The sequence below is a fragment of the Zingiber officinale genome, chromosome 9A (genome assembly GCF_018446385.1).
Source record: "Zingiber officinale cultivar Zhangliang chromosome 9A, Zo_v1.1, whole genome shotgun sequence".
Classification (NCBI taxonomy): Eukaryota; Viridiplantae; Streptophyta; class Magnoliopsida; order Zingiberales; family Zingiberaceae; genus Zingiber; species Zingiber officinale.
Window position 1 is genome coordinate 13,250,614 of NC_056002.1, and position 8,822 is coordinate 13,259,435.

The window sequence follows — 8,822 nt, forward strand, 5'->3', positions numbered from 1 at the left end:
AAATAATTAATCAATACTTAGAAATAATTCTGACCAAACCTACCTCATATTATATTAGCATAAACTAAAATTACTCCATATTGGAGTATAGGTAGGATTGTTTGGTTAGTTAATCAACTCGAGTTTAAAATGAAAAAAAAATCATTGAAAAGAAACTTAACTTATTTTCTTTTTGTGAACTTGAGATTTAGCTTGAAATTGATTTATATATATATATATATAATTTATTTAATTTAATAAATTTAAATTTATTTATTTATTTAATATTATATATATTAAATGAAGATAAATAAATTCTTATAAAATGGATATTAAATTTAAGTTCATTTATTTAGATTTCCTTTATGAAATTTGATCGATCCACTAAATTTTGTAGTTGACTTATCCATCCTTTAACAAACTCAAAATTCATTATTCATCCTTTTCAAAATTTCAACTTACCCCACTACACACGTCCCCAAATATTCCCACTTTCACAGGTCAAAAGCATCGCTCGCTTTTTCTGATTTTCTACCTTGTATTTATTATTTGTAAGTTTTAACCCAATTAACACGGTTTCCAAAACCACCCCCCACTGTTTAACTTTTTACAAGCGCAAACCATCTCCCTCCTCCTACTCTCTCCCTACATATATAAAGATTCCCACCACTTTTTATTTCTATTCTTAATCTGCTCCCATCACTCAGGGCCTCTGCCGCCACCATCTCCGGCGACCTCCATGCCTTACCGCCGCCTCGCCTCCAGCCCTCCCCCCATCTCTTCGGCTTCCACACACCGCCACCACGCCCTCCTCCTCGCTGTCGCCGTATCCGCCTCCACCCTGCTCCTCCTCGCCCTCCTCGTACTCCTCTTGCTTCTCTACCTCTACCTCTCCCGTCGTTCCCCAACCCTGCCGTTTCCCTCGTCCTTCTCTCCCCCCGCCTCACCCATCCACCGCTTCTCCTACCGTTCCCTCCGCGCAGCGACCGCCTCCTTCGACGCTTCCCGCTCCATCGGCCGTGGCGCATCCGCCGCCGTCTTCCGCGGCATCCTCCCCGACGGCAAGTCCGTCGCCGTCAAGCGTCTCCTCCACTCTCCCTCATCCTCCCCCTCCCACCTCGCCACCTCCGACCGCGAGTTCCACAACGAGCTACACGTCCTCGCGGCCCTCCGCCCCTCCCCCTTCGTCGTCTCCCTCATCGGGTACTGCCTCGAGGGCCGCCGGCGCCGCCTCCTCGTCTACGAGTACATGCCCAACGGGAGTCTCCAGGAAGCCCTTTTCATCTCCGGATCCTCGCTCAGCTGGGATCGCCGCTTCTCCATCGTCCTCGATGTCGCCCAAGCCCTCGCCTTTCTCCACCTCGAGTGCGATCCTCCGGTCGTGCACGGCGACATCAAGCCTAGCAATGTGCTCCTCGGCTTTGATTTCCAGGCCAAGCTCTCCGATTTCGGTCTATCTCGCTTAAAAACCGACGCCGACCTCGTCTCCGAGTTCTTCAGCCAGGATCTCGGACCGAGCCAGGAGTTCTTCAAGAGTCAAGACCTCGTCCCCGAGAGCCCACAGGCCCACCTTTCATTTGCCCTCCGCGTTTCTCCATCCAACAACCTCGACTCCAGACAGCCGGCGGAAGGCACCTCGCCGGTCCAAGATGGGATTTTTAGCTTCGAGCCAAGTAAAGAGTTGGCCGCAGCTTCGCCGCTGGACGATGCAAGGTCGGAGTCCAGCGGCCCATGGGGGAAGCAGTGGTGGTGGAAGCAGGATGAAAGTGGGGAATTGAGCAGCAAAGATTATGTCAAGGAGTGGATTGGCAGCCAAATTGGCTCTTCCGGCAATCCCAACTGGGATTTCCCAGTCGGGATCTCCCCTGATAAATCTCCTCACTTCAGCAACAATCTCCTCTCAATCAATTCTTCTGAAAAGAATGCAGACAAGAAACAAAGCAAGAAGAATGGAGTTCTTGCTTGTGACAGAACGAATAGGAAGATGAGAGAATGGTGGAAGGAAGAATACTTTGCAGAGCTTAGCCAGAAGGGGCACTGCAAGAAAGGTCCCAAGTGGTTTCGAACGATCAGTAGCCGGGACGAAGAGTCTACTATCACTAGCAGAGACAACTTTTCTAGGCGAGGCCGGGAATTGAAGGACGACTTAAGCTTCCGAAAAGGATGGAAGAGGAAGAAGAGGAGCCGATCGGCAAGCAACGACATGTTCAGTGGCGATTTGTTCAGTAGGGAGCTCAGTAGTACAACAAGCATGAGAGGCACTGTGTGCTATGTTGCTCCGGAATGCCACAGATGTGATCAATTGATGGAGAAGGCTGACATATACAGCTTTGGGGTTCTGATCCTCGTTATTGTATCAGGAAGACGACCTTTGCATGTTTTGTCGTCGCCGGTGAAGTTGGAAAAGGCCAACCTCGTGAGCTGGTGTAGGCTGCTAGCTCAATCCGGCAATCCCTTAGAGCTTGTAGATGAAAGGTTGAAGGGCTCATTCAACAAGGAACAAGCTACCCTTTGCATCAATGTGGCTCTATTGTGCTTGCAAAGGATCCCCGAGCTGAGGCCCGACAGCGGCGATATCGTAAAGATTCTAAAAGGAGAGATGGAACTTCCTGTTGTACCATGTGAATTCTCTCCTTCTCCTCCTCCAAGATGCTTCAGCAGGTCCAGACCAAAACCTGCACTGGAGGTAGAATAGATTGTGAGTAAGTAGCTTAAGCTGCTTGATGTTGTTTCATTTTGTTTGTGCCTTGTGTAAATACAATTCACTCTACTGATTCCTAATAACATCAAATTGTTCTGTGCTAGTTCTCACATTGAGCTTTGAGTTCTTATCAAAGACATGAAGTTGTCAAGAACTGTTTTTTTCTTTCTTTCTCATAGTTGTTCCAAAACTCTTGCTGGTTGAATCAATGTCTGAGAAGACTTGGATTTGCCATCAGGTTGAAGTGCTAAACAACCCGTGATCAAATGAAATTGGCTACAGATGATCTGTTCTGCTGCAGTGGATTGACAAGGGCAGGTGTGGACAATGACTTCATCAACAATTGCAAGTTGTCCCATTGTTTATTTATTTATTAACAATAGATTGAATTGTATCAATACCAGATCAAGGAAATCTATGCATTGTATGACTTTGCACAGTCCAAGCATTTCTTTTTTCTCTTCATGGAATTGACTTTTAGCCTCTCCTTGAACCATTTGAAATCTTGAATGGACCAAAACAAAAATAATAATAGTAATGGAACACAACTGGGTCTTCTTTCTTCTTTTCCATTAGTCTAATGCCTTTGCTGTCATGTTCCTTTCATGTCATGATGTCACCCAATTGGCTTAGAGATTATTTGGCTGGTTCATTGACACGTTAGTAGAGTAATTGGCATTTAAATGTGTATTGTTTGTTTCTTTCTTCCTTCTTATGGTATCATTATGAAGGATGGAAGTATTGTTAAAGACAAATTAGTGTTGATGGAGTTGATAACTTGGAGAAGAAGCAAGACCAATATGAAATTTATTTTAAGATGATGCTAATCACTTGAGGTAGAAGCAAGAGAAGAGTAATATACAGTACTGTTTCATGATACAAACAAGATGTTAAATAATGATGACTAATTTGACCATGTTTTCCTTTGTGATGTTTGCTTTTACAAGTTTTGATGAGCTAACTTTGCTTCAGTTTTCAGGACCTTTAGGAAGAGCTTCAAATTCATCTCAAAAGCAGAGCTAACTTTGCTCGATATGCGACACTCGCTGAACAACGCGTGTTTCATTCGTGTTTATCCACACTGAATCAAATGCCACTCATATCGCGAACAAGGAGACTCCCACCACCTACCTTTCCTTCGCAACATGAGAGGAGTCTATACTCCTAGCCCTGGATCTCAGATGGAGGGTAGTCAATAAGTGAATCAATGATATTTAGGATTCATGTCGTCTCTTTATGAATTCATACATCAGACATCAGACATCAAAGTTTCTTGAGTGATGCAAGAAGACATTGGTCCACCTAACATGGTTTGTGGCTCCTAGTGGGTTAGAAATCATGTGATAGCAATGTTGATTGAAAGCAAAAAGGAAGAAATGAATAAAATAAATGATATAGGTCAAATGTCTCTACCATGAATGCCATTTACAATTAAGTTGTCAAATTTAAATGGATCAAACTTAACTAAAACTTCATAAAAGATTAGTTTGTTAAGCTTTGTTGACATTGCATGTCTCTAAACCCTAAAAGCGGGGAGAGTGTAGGCTAAGTTACCCCACTGTGGCCTGAAATGCTGCAGTAATAAAGGGAGGGACCATGGTTCAATTAAAGCAACTAGCTTTTGGGCATTAAAGTAGGGAAATATTTCAATCTAATAATGCATTTTGTATTGGAATTCAAAGTCAATTTCTGGCTTCCAACAGAGGAATTGTTAAAGGCAAAATTTAAAATAAAAAACTAGAACCCAGTGCGATTTGATAGAGAACTCATAACAACTAGTTTTAGCTATTCATGTTTGATATTGAATAAGTTGAATGCATTAATTAATATCAATCATTTATCTTAGAAAACTTGACAAGTCTGTCACCTCTGATTAACAGACCTGCCTTAATGAAATTATTATATTTGGAATTCACCATATCAACTAATACTTAGTCTACTAGTTGATTAGTTTGAGTCTCTTTTCATCATTATATTGGGCATGATCCAACCACTTTTGGTACTCTTTAATCTGTTCATATTCTTATATTACAAAAGATAGTTTTTCATTTAAAAAAAATGCAAAAGATTCTTTTTCATTCAATAATTAATCAAAACCAAACATTAACTATGAGGTGGTTGCTTCAACAGGGCTTTGATATTCTTGTATATTACAACAGATTCCTAACACTTCAGTCCATTTAGATCTCCAGCGTAGTCCTTTTGATTTGATTCTATAATTATTCACAGAACAGTAGAGAATGGCTCACAATGGCAAGTTCCGATCAACTGGGAGCTGTGCTTCATTCATTCCTCACAAACTGCAAAGAAAAACTCAAGAAATGTTTCACAAATGTTTCTCCAGCATTCCTCACAATCTGCTAAGAAAAATTCCATACATGATTGAAATCAGAAGTCAATCTGGGGCATTTAGATCAATAGACAAAATCTAAATCCGCAAACATTGCTACAAAAAACAAAAAAAATTGTGCCATTCACGCACAAAGCACGTATTTCCAATGCCCTTTTGTCATTAATGAGACCAATGAAATATTATGAATCATCCATGAAAACCAATGCAACAAGGTCATTTCCGTTACAGATCAAAAGAATTTGAGTTTGCCATTGTGCAAAGAAGCAGCTTTGGCCTCACAAAGATCCTTTTCAGCTCCAGACATTCCAGCACATGCATTTGTAGGCCCCAAAGTAACAGCAAAGTACAGATAGATGGTGCATAGGAATGCCAAGAGAGCTAGCATCGTCAATAGGAACCTGTGCCGCTGGAAGATAATAGACCAACCATCTGACTCCTCGAGGCTTGACGTTGGTTTCTTAGATGAGGATGCAACCAAATTTGCAGGCTGTGATCTCCTTCGAGGAGAAGACACTGAATCGACAACCATCATGCTTTAAGCTGCCCAAGGTCCTGTATCAGATAGAAAGAGCAGTGAGTCATGGTTATGCTATGGGAAAACTTGCAGCCATATATGTGTCATTGGAGCAGCTTCATAATGAGCATTTAAGAGAACAATTGCACATGAAAAAGTGGAATAGCCAACAGAAGAAAAATACAAAGTAACCAAATTTTGTAGCAATCCCAACTTTCTTTATATTATATGGTATTTAGCATAAAGAAATTGAGGGATAATGACAAAAACTGATTGACTTGGGTCTGTTTGATTGTGGTAGAATGATATTGCATTCGGTTGACAAATAATCAAAGATGCGGAAGGGTAGGCAAGGATGATGTGCATGGCGGAAGCAAGTATGAACACACTGAATTAGAAACAAGTTAAACATGCACAGGCACTATGAATGATATGATAAGAGAACTAAGGAAAAGATGCTTATGGGAAATAAAATTTGTTGGATATTCCATATCCATTAACATAATCAAACAAGGTTAAACTTCCTCTTGTAAACAAATGGTGTCGAGTGTGTAAAAACTAAAAGTTAATCTCTGTGCATGTAACAGGCATAAACTTGGAAAATATTGACTGTAAGATAATTGCATAACTATGTAACATGTGTATGCTTCTATGTTGGCCTGCTTTTATTTAGATTATTTGGTTAATGTAATGACAATGCTTGCCATATCATGCACCTTATAAATATCTTGCCAAGTGCAAATAGTTTTGGTTACATTTAGACAGACTGAGACAAGCCCTGCATCTGAAAAGTTCTGCACGTGACACTTAATGTCAGTGCATTAACGGAGATAAAACACCTAGTTTAAACTGTATCAAGTGAGATTTTTCTTCCTATCATTATTCCTTTAAGTCATATGCAAAATTTACTTCCATTTTATGGACTATGGTACAAAATCCATAAATCAAGTATCTACTTAGATACAAATATATGAACTGTTCTAGGTGACCAATATTTGATGAAATTTATTGTATAAGAAAAATGAAGGTCAATGAAATACTCCAACATAAACAAGGAGAATGTTGGAGATATTTTTAACAACCAATAACCCATTACGACAAAATAATGAAACAACACTAAATAGAAGAGTAAAAAAGGTGGGCAACTTTGCTAAAACAAGTCATAGTGAATGGTTCAGTAAAAGATTAAAGCCATAAGCCATAAGAAGAGTTTATAAGGAAAGTGTGTTACTTATCATAGGTTCAGACTCAATTGTTTAGAAATTGGAAGACAATACATCAATAGTAATTTATAATAAAATACTTAGACCATCAATTCTGAATGCAGCAGCTCCTTAGAAACCTGATAAGATTGTCAAAACCCTTAAAATGCACACCAAACAGGGACTTGATAGAGTTTGGATTGATAATCAGAATCATACTTCATAATGATTTATTTCACAAATTGAGTTCATAGGAATAATGAATTACACTCGCTTTGGCCTCTAATTTTGCCTCACCCAAAAGGTCTAAAGCATTTAATTTAATACAGGAATAAGAAACCAAGTTAGTCCCAACAATTAAAGGTTGGTTAAATGAATCTTATCCCATCAATGATCTCTTTGAAGTGTTATATTACCAGTAATATCCAAATCATGTTGGTTTAGAATAAAGTAAAATTTTCTATGGAAGATGTACTAGTTACACTTCAACTTTAATTGATATAACTTGTCTATTTAAAGTATCTATTAATCCCCTTTAAATATGCTCATACCATCATAAACTATTTCATCAAACATTAATTGCTTCTAGATAATAATATTCCTTTTGTTATTTCATCATTTTTTTACTAATTTCATTCATTCATCTTAGTATTTTCATCTCTAGTAGACCTTTTTTTATGTAGATGTTGTTTCTTAACTACCAAACACACAAACCCATAAAATATAACAAGTCATATCATATTCTTCAAAAATTTTAGCCCAACAGGTGCACAAGATTTCAGAAGCTGATACGCTCTTCAAATACATACTTTTTTTTCCTATTAAAATGTTTCTTTGAATAATAAAGAGACCTTGAAGTTTGTTGATGCACATAACCAAATCCAATCCTGACTAGTACGTACTGCCTATCCTACAATACAGGTCATTCTTCCCGTCCTGTGTGAATGTAGCTAAACAATAGGCAAGTAATAAAGTTACACTGTTATGTATTTGTTACTGTTGGTTTTGTTGTTATGTAGAACTCTGGGAATGTAAATAAAAGTTCAAATCATCTCACATTTGCACAAAGGTTGATGAGAAGGAATCTTGAATCAATTTGGCTTGTGATAGATGTCGTCCAATGACTCTTATCAACGAGTGAACTGAAAAAAGACTCCTTTGACAACTTAATGTACTTAATATACAAGCCACAGTGACTGATAAATGTCCGTGTCACTGACTTCTAATTATAACCAAAGCATAAATCTCAAAGACGAGGAGGATCAAAATATTTCCAGAATAATCTCACAGCAGCGTCAATGCTATTTCAACCAAGACTTGCAATCTGCAAAGCTGAAATTTATATTTCCGAAAACAAAATTTGAAAAAGAGAAAAGAATAACAAGAAGGAAAATAAATCAAGGATCTCAGATAAAATATTCTGTATTGGGCGGCGACGCAGCAGCGTCCAACCAGTGACCAACCAACTAGAGATCTATCAAGAAAAGGCGAAACCCTAAAAAAACGAAGGCGAGAGATCTAAGGAATCAACGAACGCTAGGTTGGACGAATGGTTGCAGATTCATACCGGCCGCCGGGGGCCGAAGCGAGATTAGGGATTCGATGAAGGAGCGGCGATCTCGGCTCTACCGAATCGGCGCCTCGAGAGAGATTGAAGCGGCGAATTTAGCGTTTGGGACTGCGAGACGACGAACGAGTGAGTGACACAGTGAAACAAGTCCAGCTGTAGGAAGAAAGAGACACGTAAACACGCTTTTGGTTCGATAAACGGTTTAGTCAGCCGACACTTGCCCGAACCGGTTTATGAATTTCAGTCTTTAGATTTCATAAGATTTGACAAAATCTATAACCTCATTCGAAGTTAAATTTATAAACCACTTATAAATAGATTAGATTTTTGTAATATATATTACGGAAAAAAAAAAACCTCTATTAACTTATTTTTTTAATATTAATTAAAATGATTCAATTGGATCAAAACTGATTATATTGGCACAAGATTTCTAACTTATACTAATTAATTTTAACTCAACTATAAAAGTTTTTTATTAGAGATCGCTCGTAGTGAGTGAC

General features: G+C 39.0%; 1 protein-coding gene and 1 long non-coding RNA gene across 4 annotated transcripts; one reads left to right on the plus strand and one right to left on the minus strand.

Moving 5' to 3' along the window:
- The first annotated feature begins 632 nt into the window (after positions 1 to 632).
- Positions 633 to 4,043, plus strand: LOC122020920 (putative receptor-like protein kinase At1g80870). Of its 3 annotated transcripts, XR_006122371.1 has the most exons (3): positions 633 to 2,681; positions 2,919 to 2,998; positions 3,660 to 4,043. XR_006122371.1 is itself a non-coding variant. In XM_042578965.1 (2 exons), the coding sequence occupies exon 1, from the start codon at positions 719 to 721 to the stop codon at positions 2,672 to 2,674; it is 1,956 nt and encodes a 651-aa protein (XP_042434899.1). In that variant the 5' UTR covers positions 633 to 718; the 3' UTR covers positions 2,675 to 2,681; positions 2,919 to 3,255. The 3 variants fall into 3 exon arrangements, 2 of the variants coding, with proteins under 2 accessions (XP_042434899.1, XP_042434900.1); XM_042578965.1 differs by lacking the exon at positions 3,660 to 4,043 and having other exon boundaries at positions 2,919 to 3,255; XM_042578966.1 differs by lacking the exon at positions 3,660 to 4,043 and having other exon boundaries at positions 633 to 2,677; positions 2,919 to 3,255.
- Positions 4,044 to 5,170: 1,127 nt separating this feature from the next.
- Positions 5,171 to 8,466, minus strand: LOC122020903. Its single transcript, XR_006122364.1, has 2 exons — positions 8,317 to 8,466; positions 5,171 to 5,585 (listed from the first exon to the last, which is right to left on the minus strand). It is a non-coding gene; the product is annotated as an uncharacterized LOC122020903 (long non-coding RNA).
- Positions 8,467 to 8,822: the final 356 nt, after the last annotated feature.

Bases quoted from the DNA above. Each gene is read 5' to 3' on its own strand.
- LOC122020920 (XM_042578965.1), top strand. From the start codon at position 719: ATGCCTTACCGCCGCCTCGCCTCCAGCCCTCCCCCCATCTCTTCGGCT.